This window comes from Sorghum bicolor, chromosome 7 (assembly GCF_000003195.3).
Source record: "Sorghum bicolor cultivar BTx623 chromosome 7, Sorghum_bicolor_NCBIv3, whole genome shotgun sequence".
Taxonomy (NCBI): Eukaryota; Viridiplantae; Streptophyta; class Magnoliopsida; order Poales; family Poaceae; genus Sorghum; species Sorghum bicolor.
Genome location: NC_012876.2, coordinates 57994051 through 58014746, shown reverse-complemented (window position 1 = coordinate 58014746; position 20696 = coordinate 57994051). Strand labels below are relative to the sequence as shown.

Genomic DNA, 20696 nt, shown 5'->3' with positions numbered 1-20696 from the left:
GTGGTCTCACGTCATTGTCTGCTCATATGGATTTGGGAGCTTTTGTTTAGGGTGTGTTGTTGGAGTTAAAACAAAATATTAGGCTAACAAAAATAGGGGGGAAGTACCTAAATCAAAAGTAGGGGCTTGATTTGTGTGCCTTTGCTGGAGTTGCTCTTAGAGACTCATTTTAGATTTAGATTCCGCAATGATTCTCCTGTTGAGACAACCTTCGAAATACGCTTCCTTGCAGCTGCTACGACTGCAAATAATTACGATACACTATAGCAAATACATGAAACAGCTGCTCCCCAGCAAAGCTTAAACGAGCAGGCTGGTTGGTGGCTCGATACCCTACCTTTTCCCAGATACTAACAATACGAACCATTCACGGCGCAGTATTTTTTTTAGCTGTAATTTTATATCAACATCTGGCTCCCAAGTTAATTCTTGACAGTGAATACCATACGCTAGCGAAGTTCCATCCATATCACACGCCACAAATCATCCAGCACAGAAAAAGAAGAGTAACTGACACACTAGCTAATATACTAGTACTACTCTAATCTAGCATAAGCATCCACCGGCACAGCAGGGATTATTACCACAGGACGGGCAGTGGCAGCATCCTCCTTTGCACCTGGAGCAGGAGCACACGCAGCCGCAGGAGCACTCCGGGCACGACGGCGTCGCCGCCGGAGCACCGAGGCACGAGCCGCGGCAGCACGCTCCCGTGCCGGTGCCGCGGCAGGACGACGACGACGACCCTGCCTCGCAGCACGACGACTGGCACTTGCAGCAGGAAGGTCGCATCCCGCTGCAGCACGACGACACGCAGCTGAGACACCGGTTGAGGGCGCCGAGGCAGCCGGCCGAGCACCCCGCGCAGGAGAAGCAGCCGGGGCAGCAGCTGACGCACGAGGGACAGGAGCAGGAGCACGGGCAGTCCGCGCAGCTGCAACCACTAGGACAGCAGTTGCCGCACTGGGTCCGGCAATGGCCACAGCCTGTGCAGCTGCAGCTGGGAAGGCTGCAGGAGCACCAGCCGGGGCTGCAGCAGCAGCTGCTGCACGAAGGGGTCTTTGGACAGCTGCAGGTCGGCGGAGTACAGCACTGCGTGGCGCGGCAGGTGCAGCAAGAGCAGCTGAAGCAGCACAGGCATGAAAAGCATGTGCGCAATTTTGATCTGCACAAGATTTCAGTTATCATGAATTTCTAACAGTTCAACTGGAGTATGCAAGAAATGAAATGCTGAGAAGGCAGCATAGCCTCATAGGCTTGGCTTTGCTGCAAAAATGTTTCAAAGCCACCACTAGAACAGACGTCGGACAGCCTGAGGAGTCACTTTGCCAGTGTTATGTACGCCTACTATGTGCTTGATGCTTCTAAATTCTACTACTACTCTACAGCTACCAAACTCTAGTATCAAATTTCTAAAAAAAAAGGTACAGAGAACGGAAATTCAGTCCTTTTAAACACGATGAAAAATAGTTCTTCAGCAACAGTGGTCTAAATTAAACAAGAACCTTTTTCTTGTCAAATAAAAAACAAGAACCTTTTAAATGGCTTTTCTTTCATAAAAAATGTTTTGTATTCAAAAGTAATGTTGATTTACATATTGGAGCAGGAACATAGCATCAAATTACTGGACCCCTATTGTATTGGTTTGTGGTGCTACTTCAATTGATGGACGTTTACTAGTTCAGTGATTCATTGTATCAACCAGCAATTAGAAAAACTTGAATATTCGTGCCATTCCATAATTTCAAAATATATAGTTTTCTAGGGACAAATGAAGTACCTGATCCACCGGGAGAAGCTGCAAGATCCATGTTTCCTTTTACTTCTGCAAGTAGCAGAGTCAACATATAAAAAAAGACTGATAAGCAGCATCAACGCATGGTTCTGCTGGCATGAGAAAATCAAGTTAAGAATTCATACACTGGTATCATTGGATCGGTCTTTGCACTGACAAACTCGTTGACACTGTCAAGAATTATTGGAAAGCATTACCAACTTGGTGAACGAAACATCATTAATCAAAGATAATCACAAGCATAAATGTATACTATTACTGTTGAATATCTTAAAAAAAACTGGCAGAGGACCTACTCCGTACCTATTGTATCACTAATATGTTCATTTCTTGATACACTAGCTTTTATCTTGCAACCTCAAATAGGAATATAAATGGAATCTGAGCTACTGTATGTGTGAACAGTCCAAATATGGAGCATCAGACAACCAGGACAAAGTATAATCATTACACAAACTAACGTTCAAGAAAACCACAGTATACTTGTCGCTGTTCATGTGAGTCTGTTTTCTTTCATTCAAGGGGAGTGGGTGGGGTCAAGGAATATCGAGCCACAAGGGAAGATATCCCCCCCCTTTCTCGTGACAAATGCAAAGTGGTAAATAGCAGCACATCACCACTGTAACTGCACATTTCTTAATATCAAGAGCAATATATAAGATAATTCTGAAATGAAATAGCAGAAAACAAACACTATGCTGTTTTTTAATTTTTTTTAAAAAAGGAGTAGTCTTGACTTGAGCATGAAAATAGCATGAACACGAAGGAGCATAGGCTGGCCACTTGCCCATCGAAGCCAAGCAAACAATCATTAGGCAGATGCAGTGATAAAGTTCCAGTTCCAGACGTGAAAAAGCAGGAAAGCTGATTACTCTTTGCAACATCGCGAGACGGGCTGAATCCGCTCGAGTCCACGTATCTCTTGCTGCAAAAGGCGAGTAGTCCCCGTCAGCCAGTCGGTCGGTCAGTCAGGGCCGGCCAAGCATGCAGACATGGTTCGTGCAGTGCAGTGCAGTGCAGTGCAGCAGCGCTGCTCCGTGCCATGTGCCATGAATGGAAGCGGCAGTGTGCTATGCACCACCCATTCATTGCCATGCCGTGCCGATGCCAAATGCGAGCAGCAAAGATATGAAAGGCTTTCTAATTGCTAGTAGAAGGCAGAAGAAGCTGATATAGTTCGTAAAAAAATTTACAAAATTTTATATAACATTAAATCTTACGGCACACATGTACGAAGCATTAAATATAGATTAAAAAATAACTAATTACACTTATAATTGGTAATATGAATCTTTAAAACCTAGTCATTGAATTTTTCCATTTAGGAACTAGGCCTAGGAGTATAGTATAAACTAAGCCATGAGTTGGCTTATGGCCATCCCTTTTCTTCGTAAGCCATGAGTCTTGGCGAGAACAAGACTGGCTTCCATCTCGAGAAAGGGTAAAGAAAAATCTTGGGACAAAACCCAGGTGAGGTGAGGTGACCATGCCGGGGTACCGTACATACTGCGCGGCACGTCGGAGGAGCAGGGGAGGGACACGCTTTTTGTCGCCTCGAGCCTCGCGACGAACTGCCCCGAGACCCGAGAAGGAGCTGCGGCCGCATCGACAAACTTTTTTCCGTGGAGATTTCCTCCGGTCCCTATGCGACGCGATGCGCTACGCGACCGCGTCGCTCCTCCCAAAGTCGCAGCCCGCGCACGGGATGGAGGATGGAGGATGGAGACATGGAGTAGAGCGCGCGGCGGGCGAAGTGGCGAACGGCCACGCACGCACGCGACGCCACCATTGAAAAAGAAGGAAGGAAAGCGATTGGTGTGGTGCGTACCTCGAGGAAGCCGACCTCCCGGTTGAGGATCTGCACCTCGAGCTGCAGCCGGCGGCGGCCGCACAGGTCCGGGTACCTCGGCGGCGACTTGGGCTGCGGCGCTTCCCCCATCGCGCGCCCCGCCCGCCCGCCCGCCAACTTATCGACCAACGGCCGGACCAGGAGTCCCTACGAAAACGAGGCGACCTAAGCTACGGGGCTGCTGGAGAGCTATCTACTCGTAGCTAGCTGCTCTATGCGGCCGTGCGCGGGTCCGGCCGGCCAGGGGAATGTGCCTGTGCCGCTAGCTGTGCGAGAGAGAGGGAGAGCCTGAGCCTGAGCCTGAGCCTGGGAAATGGGAGAAGAAAGGGTGGCGGCCGACGGCTGTTTATAAACCGGCTGGGGTCGGGTCGGGCCGTCCGTCGGGGCGAGAGGGGTGGCGCCGCGCGCTAGCCAGGGCGCAGGCAGTGGGGGCGACCGGGGAGCGTCTCTGCGTCTGCGCGAGCCGCAGCAGCCCTGCCCGCCCGCGGCTGAGGTGTACTCCAGTAAGCTGCAGCTGCGTGTCAGCGTGCGGTGCTCGGCGCGGGCCGGGAAGGAACCCCGCCCGCGCGCGTGCGTACTCTTCTTTGCCAGTGGCGGCACCGGCACCAGCACAAGCAGCGGCACGGCCTAGGAGCGGAGCGGAGCGGCGCGGCGCGTGGCGTGGTTCGTCGCGGCGGGGGGGGGCTACTGGCGCCGTCGTGCGCGTTTACAGGATCATAGCGACCGACCGATGGAATCCTTATGGCCTACTTTGGCAGCACAGGGGAGTTTTCCCTGGGAATCTAGTCCTACGCGTGGAAATATTTTGAACACCTCATTCCCCCATCTTCCCAGGGCAGACTTCCACAGGTGCGGAGTTTTCCCTGACGTTGTTTGGCAATAGATTGCCCTGAGCAAGGAAAACGTGAACTGTCTGCACAACAACACTTGTATGAAAGTATGCACTGTTTCTTTTAAAAAAACTGAGAACTTCTGCCAAAGTACGGCAATAAAACTGAAAACAATGTCTTGAAAATAAAGAAAAAACTGAAATTTTTTAATAATATAGAGAAATAACCTCATATCAATGCCGAGCACTTTTCATGAGCATAATGCATGGAAAATCACAATACTAATTATTTGACGTAGTCCAATACATATAAAATTAGTTCCAAGTGGCAAACTTAACTCAGTCAATCCATTCTTCACCAAATCACAGATGGTCACCATCTAGATATCTAAGACATAATTAAAAAATATATGGTTTAACTCTTTTTCATGGGTAGTGTTTGAGAAAAAAAAAACTCCTTTCCATGAGCTTCTCACATAGGCACTACAGCTAGCAAAACATTTTTCTTCTCAAATCATACAACACTTCCTCCACAAAGAGCACTGCAAATAAACAAAGGGCAAACATTAGCAGCTAAGACACACAAAACAGAACCAACATAATTTTCTGACTGAAAGATAGCATATATCTAACTGAAAGAGACTTTTTCTGAATGAAAGACTAGACAAAAATAAACTCGTCATCTACTGTGAAGAGCATCACTAGTATTATTTTGCATGAACAGAGCCAGTCTACTGTGAAGAGCACCATAGAGTAACAGCTAGCTATGGGTGTTGCATGCACATATGACAGATAACTAGCACACTGGAAACAACCTTACCATTTTTAATTAGATAGAAGAATCTTGCAAATTCTAATTGCTAAATGTCTAAGAAAGTAAATAAAACATTGAGGGCCAACCTATATAAACAATGTAGCTAGCCAGAACCAGTGCATCCACTGAACTGAAACAATATGCCCTTTTAAATAAACCTTCTAAATAAACTGCAAATAATAACTGAAACAATATGTTTCTTTTAAATAAATTGCATTCTATTTTCAGCAAAACCTTCTAAATAAACTGCAAATAATAAACTGCATCGAACATTGGCTTCTTAACAGGAGATGACAGAAGATACACCGGGGTTTGCATGTTTTTATTACTGAAATAGGAGTAGTATATTTTTAGGCATTTACAGAAACAACGCACTAGACAAAGATACAGAAACATAAGTGGATACTCAAAAAATAGACAGATAGACAGATAGTAAACCTTTCCAGGTTTCATATATGCTCTAAAATAAAGAGAAAGGAAGACAGGCAGCGAACCTAGATGGTGATGTACACTAGGAGCACAAGGATGGAGGTGAACAGGAACAGGAAGGTGAAGCTGAAGTCGTAGCCTCTGTAGAAACTGTAAGCACATTGTAGAAATTGTAAGCACATGTACAACTAAACAGGCTCTGTAAACAACAGTAAGTGGCAGTAGCTGGGCATGTCTCAACTAGTTTGGCCTTTTTTACAAAAAATCCTAATGACAACATCTTTCCTTGAAAATAGAAGCAGAGGCAAAAACAATATCCATGAGATTTTGGGACTTCTAAAACCTATGTCTGCTGCTGCTATATTGCACAGTCGATCAAAACTAAAAGTAGACAAAGCATCCAATGTTTTTTTCCAAAAAAAATACGAAAATTGAGCCCGTGAAGCACAAAGATTGGTTCAGACTTATCATCACATGGAAAGACACAAGTATTAGCTATTAATCATTTGGGACTGACTAATACCATCGATGAAAGACACAAGTATTATAAAAACTTAGACCACTTGTTGGTTTTGAATGGTTCACAAGGTTCAGATTTTGAACAGTTGAACTAGTAGCAATTTCAGAACAGCAGCAAGCATACATGGGACAAGAGTCTGAATCTTGGAGGGTAACAAGTAGCTTATATGTATCCATGCATTCATTCATCAAAAAAGAAAGACAACAGGCATGTTTACTTGATTGCAAGAATATCAGGGCTAGAGTCTCTGTCTAGAAATAAGAAGGGTTTCTAATACACGCCTTTTTACATAAACTAGATATATACTTCTCAGTGTATCCCTTTCTTTTGATTTCATTCGAGATAGCTCGGAACTAATCCCAACCTAGAGCATAGCATATAGCATAGACAGATACAGAAGAAGCTGGGTTACCTTGCTGCCCTGGATGGAGTAGCCTCCAATCCTTTGCTTCACTGGTGATACAGAGGAAGGCCTGACTGAAAAGGAGAAAGGAGAGGGTCAGGTAAGGAGGGTCTGAGCTGCCGTCGGGGAAGACAAACAAAGCAGCGGCAAGGTGGCGTAGATCCGGCCATGATGAGATTCAAATCGCATCCGCCGATTGACTGGCGCGGGACCAACCAAAATGGATGGCGGATCCGGCCGGAAATGGATCCGGTGCGGTGCGTGTAGACTACTCACCCGAGACGGAACGGACGGAAGGAGGGAGGGAGGGAGGTCGCCGGCGGAGAACGGACGGAAGGAGGAAATGGGATGTCGGGGCGTCGTTGAAGGGATGATGGGGTGGATGCGACTCGACGTGAAGCTCTCCCGGATGGAGACCGGCGGCGGAGCTTGGGCGAGCCGCGGCGGAGCCTGGGCAAGCCGCGGTGGAGCCTGGGCGAGCGGCGGCGGCGTTGCGAGAGGAAGGAGTCGGGCGGCTCGCGAGTGCACGGGGAAACTCTCCCGGACAAAAGGGTCGTGGATTTGTTCCCCGAGTAAAATACAGGGAAGCGGGCCGCATTCCTCGACTTCGTGGGCTGCCAAATGGTGCATAATTTTGGCCCGGGGGAGGCTGGCACGGGCCTGATTAGCCCATGGAAAAGGCCGGGATCCCTGCGGGATTCTGGGCTGCCAAAGAAGGCCTATGCGTGTACTTGGGGGGATGCCGATGGAGCACGGGATTCGGATGGCGGGGCGGCCGGCGTTGGGCGTTTGTTGTGTGTACGGGCGACGGATGTACTGGTGGTGGACGCGCACGTTGTGGCCGGCGGGAAGCAAAGCAATGCAAAAGCATGCAGCAGGGCGTAGTACTAGTACGGGACAGTGCTCAGTTGTGTCATCGTCGGGCATCAGAAACCACAGGGCGCGCCGAGCCGCCCAACCCCGCTGGGCCTACGGGCGTCGGGACGGAGATGGGCGTTTGAAGATAGGTACTCGATCGTCCACAAATAAATATACGTCTTATTTCCCAATAAATTAAATATTTTAAATTTTAATCAAATATATAAAAAATATAATAATATTTATCATATGTAATATATATCATTAGGTTCAACATGAAAATATACTTTCATAATATACTTTTTTACAGATATAAATATTAATACTATTTGATATTTTTTAGTCAATTTATAAAAATTTGACTCCTTAAAAAGCTGAGACGTGCATTTATTTGTGGACGAAGAGAATACATCTCCGTTTTTCAATTTACGTACGGAGTTGGGCCTAGTTTAGTTTAAAAATTTAACAAGACACCCTATTATATCGAATCTTTAGACTGATGCATGAGTATTAAATATAAGCGAAAACAAAGACTAATCGCACAGTTTGTGCCTTGTTTAGTTCACCCTAAGATCTAAAAAATTTCTAGTTCATCACTTCAAATTTTACGGCACATGTGTAGAGCACTAAATATAGATAAAAAATAATTAATTGCACAGTTTGCATGTAATTTGTGAGACGAATCTTTTGAGCCTAGTTAGTCCATGGTTGGATAATAATTGTCAAATACAAACGAAAATGCTACGGTACCAAAATTCAAAAAGTTTTCACATCTAAAGAAGCCCTAATTTGCGAGATGAATCTTTTAAGCCTAGTTAGTTTACGATTAAATAATAATTGTCAAATAAAGTGTTACAGTAGCTAAATCCAAAAATTTGTCAAATATCAATATAAGCGAAAACAAAAACTAATTGCACAGTTTGTGGCGGCGCGCGACGAGGATGCGAAGCCGAGTACGCGCGCATAAAGATGCGCGTAGAATGCCAAGTTACTAAAAATGTCAAGTTCATTTGCCAAACTGTTGGAGACTAATTTTCTTCTTTTGCCAAATTTATATGGATGCCAAGTAGATTTGCCAAATTCATATGCTAGGCATGAGTTCACACTAGGCCTTGTTTAGTTCGCGAAAAATTTTAGGTTTTGCTACTGTAGCACTTTCAACTTTATTTGACAATTATTATGCAATTATAGACTAACTATGCTCAAAAAATTTGTCTCACAAATTATAGATAAACTGTGTAATTCGCTATCTTTTTTATTTTTATTTAATATTTTATGCATGTGTCGTAAGATTCGATGTGACGAGAAATTTTGAAAATTTTTTAGAAGTAAACAAGGCTGTCATTGCAATTTTGCAAATTTGAAAAACACCATTACTATTCGCCTATTTGGAAACATGCTATCATAATTCTTTTTTACTTTGAATCGTTCCATTTTATACGTATTGGGTAGCATTGGGCTCATGTGCTGGTGCCTAAAGGTCTATGTATTCTCGTATGTCCCAAAATGCCCCTGCAGCTTCTCTCTCTATCTACTCACTAATGTGTGGGTCCCACATGTCAGCATCGTCTTCAAAAAATTTATCTCGTAAATTACAGGTAAACTGTACAATTAATTATTATTTTTATCTATAACTAATGCTCATACATGTGCCGCAAAATTCAATGTGATGAGAAATCTTTAAAAAAATTTGAAACTAAATAAGACCTCACTTTTCTGAGTTAGAACAGTGTAATATGGGTTGAAACTGCTGAAATCTGTTTTTTTTAATTTGAGTTTAGAATAATCCACGTTGGATTCAAACGGCAGCAAGGCACTGCTCCCTTCCCTTGTCTGAAAATCGTTGGCACTGGCTGCGATAGTGCCAGTACGGAAGGACATTCATGGCCGTGTCTTTTGCAAACCGTCATCTTTTGAGCCCCCAGAAAAGAAGTGATTGCTCTTCGTTGATACAGCACCACCACTGCATGCATGTACAGCCTCAATCCTATTTTTTGATTTGGACAATTGGACTATTATAGTAATTTTGTTTGTATTGTTAAACTATAAACTAACTAGACTTAAAAAATTTATCTCGTAAATCACAGATAAACTATAGAGTTAATAATTTTTTATTTATATTTAATACTCTACCGTAAAATTTGATGTGTCTTAAGATTCGATGCGTAAATCTTGAAAAACTACGTACAGCCGTGCAAAGGTGAAGTGAAAGGTGGAAGCACTGGCATTACCAAAGCTGATTTAGCTGAAACAGCAAACAAAGACCAGCCGCCGCCATGGAAGCACTAGCATACTTGTCCATATGTTTGAGCCGCGCGCACGCACGCGCACCCGCTTCAGTAGCGGCAGGCCGGCAGCTTCACCGCGCCCCGCTTTTTTACCACCGCCACCCGCCAGGTGCGCGCCAGCAGCAGCTGCACCGCCCGTTCCGCTTTGCCTGCGGCCGCAAAAGGATTGGCCGGGGCGGCCTGACTGCCTGCCTCTGACGCCGGGCCCGAAGCGGAAAAGCGGCACCGGCATGGCCACGTGATCGAGGGCTCTGCAGCCTGCCCCGCCCCCCGCCTGCGCTGCGCCTGCCTGCCGGTCGGGTCCGCCGCAGAGGGCGAGGGCGAGAGCGTCGGGGCCGGGGGCCTCACCCGTCACACCGCACCGCAGAGGGCGTCGGGCGGGGCGGGGCGGGGTCCTCGTGGTGGGAAAGGTGGCGCAGCCGGTGCTGGCGCTCCTCGGATGCCGTGCCGCCCGACGCCCGTGCTGGTAGTGGTACGGGCCCCCGGCCGCGGGACGTGCGCGGCGGCATAGGTAGGCGCGGACGTGTGCGAGGCAGGGATGCAACTTGCACGTCTCGCGCAAACTTTTTTATCTCGTCACTGCTGTGACCAACAACGAACGGACCACTCGTGGGTGCTTTGCAGCTTACGTCTGGCCGGGCTGTGTATATACTTCTTGGTTTTTTTACAATCGGGTTGTGTATATAGGCCTTGTTTAGTTCCAAAAAATTTTGTAAAATTTTTTAGATTCCTCGTCACATCAAATCTTTGACGCATGCATCGAGTATTAAATATAGACGAAAATAAAAACTAATTGTACAGTTTGGTCGAAATTGACGAGACGAATCTTTTAAGCCTAGTTAGTTCATGATTGAACAATATTTATCAAATACAAACGAAAATGTTATTATTCTTATTTTACAATTTTTTTTGGAATTAAACAAGGCCATACTTGTGTTTTCTTGTTCAACAGTGGCGTCGAAACTCGACATCGAAACCCATTTGGGTTCAGCAGCTGACAGAGTTCACTAACGGTCTGGCTCAAGAACGGCCCAATATGTTGTGTGGGCCGCCGATGGCTCTGGCCTTTTAGCCATGAGAAAAACCCATCTAAACTTTCTTAACTACCTTCTCCAATTAGAAAATTAGTTTTCTTTGAAGGGGAGGATTAATTATTTTAAAAATCAGCATATTTTATAATAATAATAATTATTATTATAAATTCACATAAAAATAAAATAAGATATAATACTCTCTTTAGATTCTTGCATTATCTTCTTTCTACTGGTTTTCCTCAATGTACCTGATGCTAGATACGAACAACGTTTTTTTCCAAGTACTTTATATATATATATATATATATATATAGGGTTTTACATATTCAAATTTATTTATAGAAATATTTATGTTGCATTGAAATATTTATCAACACTTCTATTGATTTTTTCAATAATTGATCATTTATTAATGTATATGCATGTTATTTGCACTAATATTGATTTTTAAGAAAATCTACAATGCTATCTTCGATATCCCAATGCGGATTCGAATTCGAGGTACCTATTCTGTATTTAATTTGTATTTGACAATATTTGCATTCACATTTAGATTCAAATTAAAATTTAATAAATAGTGCTACTCGGATTTGATTCCACACGAATCCAATCTGAATGCAGCCCTACATCACTAAGCCAAGTTCGGCCACTGTTACCTTTTGCTTGTATAAGGTGTCCGGCTGGTCGGATCTAATTTTGCTCCTCACTATAAAGCTACTAGTGACATGTCTTAGGATCCGCCATCTATGTTTTAGTTTTTATTGTGCATTTTCCTGTATAGAAGATACTTTTTTTAGACATTCTCTCCCACTTTCGAAAAGGCTTTAGAAGAGTTTTGATATTATTTGTTATATCTCCAATTTTTCTCTACCGTAGTTTTAAAATGGGATACCAAAGATATATAGTTAAAATGGGATACCAAAGATATATAGTGATCTATAAAGTACACATATTATTCTTTAAACTTGCTTAAGATTTTCTTTCCTAAAAAGGAGAGCAATAAATTATATATGCCATACCATTTTCTCCTTATTTTGCAAGTCTAAATGGCATATGTTTCTCAGTTTTTCTCCATAAACCTTTCAATGCATTGATCATAAAAAAGTTTCGATCAAGTGAAAGTGTTGCGAACATGTGCCTCTTCAGATAAAAGCTCTTTAAGATGCCTCTCTAAGTACGCATTAGCAATTGTCTTAGACAGTTAACATATGGCCACCAATGGAGCATGCATATACTGAATCATCAAATCAATGTAAAACATAAGTTCTACGATTTCTATTATTCACTTTGTCACGGAAGACTGTGCATCAGTGCATCAACATTCACCAATAGTATCCGCCAATAGTACTGATTCATGCGTGTAATTTAATACTTTTGGAGCACACCTGCTCCTTCTTGTCCGTTTCTGATCCAGCTAAACAAGAGTATAGATAGTACTACTCAAAAGTAGATACCAGTCGTCACTGCCCGCTGCTGCCGTCTTTGTGCTAAATCTATAAACAGGTGATGAGTACTCTGAACCAAAATTAAGAAACGACTCTGTGTGCCCAAGTCTTCGTGTATGCAGGCTCCATAATGAAATAGTCGACGTCTCTGCTCGACTGACCTAGAGGATAGCTATCATACACGTACTCGATGTTTACGAGTTAACAACTCATGGTACTCCCTCCTTTTTTAAAGTGTCACATTTAATTTATCTTAAGTTAAATATTACAATCTTTGACCAATTTATTTTTAAAAATTCTTATATTTTGATAATATATGAATATATTATGATAATATTTCTTATCATAAATCTAAAAATATAAATCTTATGATATGAAACTATATAAAATTTTTAAAATTAATGGTTAAAGATACATACGTTTAACTTAGGACAAACTAAATATAACACTTAAAAAACAGAGGAAATAATGAGAAGCAACAATATTATTTTTTAAAAGGGCTACACAAGTCGGATTTCTATTCTTTTCTGCTGGTTTCCTTCAATTAGAATTAGGTGCATTAAATCTCTTCGTCCGATCTACACTAAGATATACTCCTTTGTCTCTAAATATCTTTCGTTTGTGTTTTTTAAAAAATAACTTTGACTAAATTTATATTAAAAAATATTCAGATTTATGGTACATAATTGTAACACTCTCGTGTTAAGCAAACTAAAAAATGGGACATGTCATCATGAGCATTGCATCAAAAATATGTTAAGCACACACTAATGCATTAACCTAAAATAAGTTTATTTTGGATAAATGTGTTTAGGAATTTGAGTGTGTTTATTTTATGTGTGGATGCTTGTTTGGAGTTTAAAAACGTTGGGTGAGAGTTTTCCGAGAAGCTTAAAGGGGGGAAACCCTAGTTTCCAAAACCCTAAATTGCCCCCTTTTGTGCAATTTAAAAACCAAGCAGAATTTGAAGTTGAGTTTAAAAGCAAAGTTGTAGATCTTGTCAAGATGTACAACTTTGGTGTTTTGAGTTTTTGAAGTTTCAGTACAAAATTCAAAGTAATTTTTAAAATACAGATTTCCGAAAAGTGTCCCCTTTTCAAACTTAAATCTCCAATTCAAAATCTGTTTGGAATTTTGAAAACTTGTCAACATGAAAGTTGTAGAGCTTGAAAAGTTGAACAACTTTCATGTTGGAAGTTTTTCAAGTTGTTGTGTAAAATCAAAAGTAATTTCTGAAATTCTGTTTTGCCCCAATTCAAAAATTTGGAATTAAACTTGAATTTCAAACTGTTTGGCTCAAATTCATCCCTTTCCATTTCAAATCTGTCTTTGGTCATTAAAGATGTTTTGTAGCTTACAAAATTTTGCACAAGTTTCTTTTTGGTGAAAATTTGACTTCTGTTCAAATTTTTGTTGTTTTTCACAAAAAGGCAGGAGGGGCTTTTGGGGAAGGGGGGGGATAAGTCCTAGCCCCTGTTCACGGCGGTGGACCGCCGAGCTTGGGCCGGCGTTTGCCAGCGCGTGAGCGCCGTGTCACCTCGTCCCAGCACGCATCCGTCTCCGTGGCATCGAGTAGCAGCTGCTGGCGCCTCTGCTTGCTTCGTGGCGTTCCATCCTGCGCTCACCGACGCCATTTCTGCCACCGGAGCGCCGACGAGCAGTAACCCATTCCAATCCAAATTCATCGAAACCAGTGATCCTCATCCAAATTCACCGTGGACATAAAGTGGTTACTTCTTTGCGCACCTCCCGCACCCATCTTTCCCTTTTCTTTCACACCAGAGCACCGGAGTTCGCTGTTTTTCTCTCCGCCGGCGACAGAGCACCGCCGTGGGCACTTCATCGTGGCCAGGCCATCCCGTAAGGCCTTGAGTCGAGGTGAGGGGCGTTGGAGCTTCACCTTAATGTCCTTCAACTCATGCTCTCTCTCTTTTCCTTTGGGCGCGAGCAGGATCACCGGAACGACGCCTTTGAGCTCGGAGCGTCCGCCCGACGGCACCGCCCCCGTCGCCCAAAGCTTCGGTTAACTCCCCGGGTCTCGCAATGTGAGCACCGTGCTCCTCTATCTACCCCGAACCTCCCTGTCTATTTCGTTTGCTCTCTACCGGGCCCTAGTGGCCGGCCAACAGTCGGCCATGGCGGCCGCCCGCTCTTCTCGTGACCGAGGTGGTAGAGATAGGGTAGAGTGCGGTTAGAAGGTGCCAACGGGGTCGCTAATTCGAGGCGAAGCTGATGCGCGCGCGTGCGGGGGTCGAAGGCCTCGCTACCGGCCGTTGGAGCGGCGGCAGCGTTGCCGTGCGCGTTGAAGAAGGAACTGACGGGTGGGGTATCCCCGTCAGTGTCTTGCCGAGAGAGGGGAGTGGGCAGGTGGAGCGCGCGGGCCAACTTGGGCCGTGTCCAGGCAGGCCGATCTGCGGGCCGCTTTGGGCCGGGTCCAAGCAGGCCGACAGTGAAGCAGTGCTGTTTTTCTTTTTTCTTTTATACAGATTTTGTGTTATATTTGAAATTGTGTAGTAAATTTTGTGCTGGTTCAAAAATCATGGAAATATTTGTGTGGGTTCCAGATGATGTAAAGAGTGTAGGAAAAATATTAAATTTTGTTTTATGATAGTTTGTATATATCTTTAAATTGCCTTTGTTTATTAATGAATAAACCTTCCATGATTTTTAATAAATTATGGGTATATCCAAAAATCATGAAATTTAATATGTGATCTTGTGTTAGTATTATTTAGCTTCATGATTAATTTCAGCTCTGTTTGATAAAATATGCTCTGTCTATTAATAAAGTTATTTAAAATGCTTATAAAAAAATAGAAATAATTAATCCCTTTAGGGTTTGAGTGATATTTTGGATTGTTTGACAACCATGGTTACTTAGCATAATATGCTCCCTGGTTATGATTTATTTTCATATAAATAATCTTTATGATATGATAGATTCACAATATTGCCTAATAAAGATGATAAAATTTGTTTAGAAATAATCTATGTTTTTGGGTAGCTAAGTTAGTTGTTTCTATACCGTGAAGGTAAATTGTACTCGAAATAATCATAGTTTGTTGTTATTATTCAAGCACATATAACTTGTCTTTATCATACCTTGAGTATATCATAATCATGCATATGCACTTTTACGTATAGAATACGCTCCGGAAGAATCTGATTCCCAGTGGGTTTCTTCCGAGTTTGTGGATTCTTCGAGTGTTGTTGAGTTGCCGAACGTCCCTTCCGGTCAAGGCAAGCCCCGGACATTAAACCCTATCCTTGTATTTTCATAAAGTTATTTATATCACTTGAGTTAATATGATGCATTAGGTGAATAGGAGTTGAGTGGATCCTATTTGCTGCATTATCTACCTTGATAATTTCCGTATTAACCTTGATACCTGCTTTATGAAAATGCTTAGTATGCTTAGCCCTGCTTAGTAGATAAGTTTTTCAAATGAGAAAGTTTGAAGGGTTGTTGTGGAATACTTTTATGGTTAATGATGTTTAACTTGAGACCGGTTGGTGGACTTGCTTTAAGAATGGAGTCTTAAAGTAGTGTCTCCAACTGAGTCGATTAAGGACCGTACCGTTGATTGGCCTGTTGTGATTGAGACCTTTGAGTACAGCCCACATGCGGCGGTAAGCCTTACCTATAGCTATTCCGATACTTGAGAACGGCTAACCGCGTACTGGGAGTGGAAAGATGGCGAGAGTAGCGTGTACCCACCTTACGGATCTGAGATGACCGGGAAACATCTAGATTGGCTGTAGGATGGTGGTGTACTGTACTCTCGGGTGACGCTGGACCCGTTCTTGTATGGGAGGATCTATAGAAAAGGTTGACATATGCAAGATTAAGTTCTACATATGTCGTGTGGTACTGAATCCCCAGCTGGGTTTAATCGATTCGAATCGCCGTGTTTCCTCGGATATGGAGCCTCAATCCTCGTACCATCATCGTAGTAATAAGTGAATCTTTGGTATAAGAAAGAGATGAGTTGTTTATGCAAGTGGATAATGATCTTGGCTAGTTATAAGTGATAATCTTGAGTTAAAACTTGAAAGTAGGCTTTACATTTAGTAAGCTTTTATGCAAAAAGAAATACTTGATCTCGATAAAGCTTTACCTTGAATCCCTATAGCCTGCATACTTGAGTCTTCACCTCTTTTATTGTCGGTTAAGTCTTGTTGAGTACTTTTGTACTCAGGGTTTCTTAACCCATGTTGCAGGTGAATCTCTTGCTAATCCTTTTGATGGTCATGGTTACTTTACTCTTGTGGAGGAAAGTGACGATGAGGTTTCTGATGTGTGACCTTGGGCAAGTAAAAGTTGTTGTGTGAATCTATGGTTTATGTAATAATAAAGTTCCGAAGCTTTTATGTATCAAATACTTATGGTTTGTAAACTATGAACTTCAGTTTCAAACTATGTTATGTAACCTTTCCGCTTTTACTCTGATTTCTCTTATCTATGAAATGTTGTAATACTGTGATGCTTGATGAGGGAATTCCTGAAAAGAATGTTACGTGGATGATTCGGGTTTCCCGAGGACACCCGACAGACTTCTTGAGTCATTTGGAACTCGTGCACGTCGATCAGAAGTCTTTGGGACAATGATGTGTGCATGTGGGCCACTTAATTCAGGAGGTTCTGCCACAGCTGGTATCAGAGCCAGGTTTCCCTTAGAAAGTATAGCAGTATTCGATTTTGAAAACTTCAAAAGCTTTTGAGTCAAACTAAATTTCAAATTAGTTTGAGTCCAAATTGCTTCTAAGCTTGTCTTATGCTTCTAACTTGTCTCAATTCATTCTGTAGACTTATCTTTCTATCCAACTGGATATGTTCTTAGTATAATTATGGTGATATTTATATACAAGGAACGATGCTTATAATGTTATAATATTGCCCTATTTATGAAAAGAATGTTTATGCACTTTTATATCAAGTGACTAATTTAAAGATAATTACTTGTTTGATGTATGCTTTGTTCGTAAGTACGCTTCATGCATCATTAATGATAACATGTAATTAACTTTCCTCCTTAAAGTTGTTAATAACTAGGGGTAATATGTCCATCTAATTGTAAAACTCTATCCTTTAATCCTGGAACATATATAGTTCTAATATTCAAAATAAAACTATTTTGGCAGATGGCACGTACCCGCCTAACCGCTCGCAAGTCCACCGGAGGTCGTGTCCCCAGGCACCAGCTGGCACCAAGGGATCCGCCACCCTCCGATAGCAGCGACAGCAGCACTGACAACTCCAGCGACGGAAACGGGAGTGACACCAGCGGAGGTCCTCCTTCGCCAAGAACCTACAGGCTTATGAAGAATGATCTGCGCCTGATGCTCACTGACAACATCAACATGGAAGTTCAGCTGTACCATATGGCAGGGTATGTGGTCACTCTTGAGGCTTATGCCAACACCCTCCATGAGGAAGTGCACCAGCTGCAGGATGCCCTCAATCCACCCGAGGCTCCTGAAGCAGCAGAGGAAGGACCAGTTGTCATCCAAGTGGATAGTGATACTTCTGAGGATGAAGCAGAGGAGCCAGGAACCCCCACTCCAGATGAGGGTGTTACCACCAGTGAGTCGGAGATGGATGACGACTAGGTGTTGAGAAGGCAAGAAGTATGACCGAGTGTGATCTTCTGACTTTGTAACTTAGTTAGTCAGAAAACCTCTAGTATGGGAAGTTGTGTAAGATAGTGGTTTCGAGTAGTCCTGCCCAGGAGCGGACTTGTATGATAAATAAGATGAACTGTTTGTGCTATGTAAGCCATGATGTATGATGGTTAAGTATGCATGTTAATTAAAGTGTGATGTGTTTTTAAACAGATGTCTGCTAACAACCATGGAGCTAGTTCTTCCCAGGGTGGGGATGATTTTCCTAATGCACCACCAGTTCCACCCTCTTTGGCTGATGCAATTGCAGCATTGGTCAATGCAACAACTCTGTTAGCACAAAATCAGAATGCTGGTCAGCGTGGCCGTGGTCGCCATAACAGAGAAGAAACCACATATGTTGACTTCACAGATACTCGTCCCCTAGTATTCACAAAAGCTGATGAACCCCTTGAAGCTGAGGATTGGCTTCGCACTATGGAACAAAAGTTCAGTCTCATCAACTGTACTGAAACTCAGAAGCCAGCTTTTGCCGCTCAGCAGCTGAGAGGAGCAGCAGGAGTTTGGTGGGAAAATTTACTGGCTGTTCAACCAGCCCGCCACCGAATCACTTGGGGAGAATTTAAGGAAGCCTTCAGGGCTCATTACATTCCCAAGGGAGTTATGAAGATGAAGCTCGAAGAGTTCTTAGCTCTCCGTCAGGGGGATGACTCAGTTATACAGTATATCGGAAAGTTTAATCATCTGTCCCAATATGCAATTGAGCAAGTCAACACTGATGAAAAGAAGAAGGATTGTTTCATGAGAGGCTTGAATACAAAGCTTCAGCTGATGATGGCATCATGTGGCAATATATCTTATCACGAGGCAGTGAACATTGCTATCTCCAGTGAAGAAAAGAATCGCAAACATAAGGAGGCTAAGAAGAAGAAGGGGTTTGTCTCAGGGTCTGGATCATCTGGCGGCAACAAGAAGCGTCAGAGGCTTGTATATCACCCAACTCAACAGTTCCGCCCATCTTATCGCCCTTCTTATCAGCCGCCTCAGCAGCAGAATATGCAGAGGAATTTTGCAAGGCCGACAATGCCATTCAATGTTCAACGTCAGCCAAATGTTCCTGTCATCCGTCCGCCAATGTCACAAGCTGCAAACAACCCTTGTTACAATTGTGGGAAGAGTGGACATTTTTCTCGTGAATGTCCATATCCAAGGCAAAATATTCCAAATGCCAATGCACCAAGATCAGTTGGAAATCAGCAAGCAAATCCCAACAAAGGTAATGTCCAGAATCAGCAGAAGGGTAAGGGTACTCAGAAAACAGGAAGGGTTTTTCATACTCAAGTTGAAGCTATACCTGAGGGAGAGCCAGTGATGCTTGGTATGTTCCCTGTTGCCCAACACCCAGCACTTACACTTTTTGATTCTGGAGCATCACATACTTTCATGAATAGAGCATTTGCGGAAAAGTATAATATACCTATTGGTGCAACCAAAGATGAGTTCTTTATACAGTCACCTGGGGGTCGACTATGCACTAAGGAAATGGTACATCAGGTACCAATAGACTTGGGTGGATATATATTTCCAACATCCATGATAGTGTTAAAAGATCCAAGTATAGATGTGATCTTGGGTATGAACTGGATGAGTCAGAGAGGTGCAGTTATAGACACCTTAAATAGAACCATCAAGGTCAACTTACCTAATAGCAAATCTCAACTTCTTATCCATCTTCCTACCCTTAAGAGAGCAGTTGAGCAAGTATGTGCTACCTCTGTTAAGGAAATCAAGGATATTCCAGTGGTCTGTGAGTTTCCTGATGTGTTTCCAGAAGATTTACCTGGTCTGCCACCGGATCGTGATGTGGAGTTTGAAATAGAGCTCAAGCCAGGGACAGCACCAATATCTAGAAGAGCTTATAGAATGCCACCAAAAGAGTTAGCAGAATTAAAAACTCAGTTGCAAGAATTGATGGATAAAGGTTTTATTCGACCTAGTTCATCACCCTGGGGCTGTCCGGCAATCTTTGTGAAGAAAAAGGACCATACCTTAAGGCTATGTGTAGACTATCGTCCTTTGAATGAGGTAACAATCAAGAATAAGTATCCTTTGCCCCGTATTGATCTTCTCTTTGATCAACTAACTGGTGCTAAGGTATTTTCAAAGATAGACTTGAGATCGGGGTATCATCAAATCAAGATCAAGCCAAAAGATGTTCCGAAAACAGCATTCACTACCAGATATGGTTTGTATGAGTATCTGGTCATGTCTTTCGGTCTGACAAATGCCCCAGCACATTTTATGTATCTGATGAATTCAGTGTTTATGCCAGAGTTAGATAAGTTCGTGGTGGTATTCATTGATGACATTCTCATCTATTCCAAAACTAAAGAAGAGCATGAAGAGCATCTCAGGATAGTGTTAACTCGCCTGAGAGAACATCAGTTATATGCTAAGTTTAGTAAGTGTGAATTCTGGATAGATGAAGTTCAATTTTTGGGCCATGTCTTGTCAGCTGAAGGTGTTGCAGTAGATCCAAGCAAAGTTCAAGAAGTTCTTGACTGGAAGTCACCAACTTCAGTACATCAAGTTCGGAGTTTCTTAGGATTAGCAGGGTATTATCGCAGGTTTATCCCTGACTTCTCCAAGATCTCTAAACCAATGACAACACTGCTAAAGAATGATACCAAGTTTGTGTGGTCATCCGAGTGTGAAGAAGCTTTTCGGACCTTGAAAAAGTTATTGACCACTGCACCAGTGTTAGCTCAACCTGATATTGAAAAATCTTTTGATGTGTATTGTGATGCTTC

General features: G+C 42.9%; 1 protein-coding gene and 1 long non-coding RNA gene across 2 annotated transcripts; both read right to left on the bottom strand.

Moving 5' to 3' along the window:
- Positions 381 to 3989, bottom strand: LOC8080637 (keratin-associated protein 5-2). Its single transcript, XM_002444424.2, has 5 exons — positions 3624 to 3989; positions 2668 to 2720; positions 1921 to 1965; positions 1781 to 1825; positions 381 to 1165 (listed from the first exon to the last, which is right to left on the bottom strand). The coding sequence occupies exons 1-5, from the start codon at positions 3732 to 3734 to the stop codon at positions 547 to 549; spliced, it is 873 nt and encodes a 290-aa protein (XP_002444469.1). The 5' UTR covers positions 3735 to 3989; the 3' UTR covers positions 381 to 546.
- LOC110437389 lies at positions 4481 to 7354 on the bottom strand. Its single transcript, XR_002455490.1, has 4 exons — positions 6649 to 7354; positions 5782 to 5866; positions 4702 to 5015; positions 4481 to 4557 (listed from the first exon to the last, which is right to left on the bottom strand). It is a non-coding gene; the product is annotated as an uncharacterized LOC110437389 (long non-coding RNA).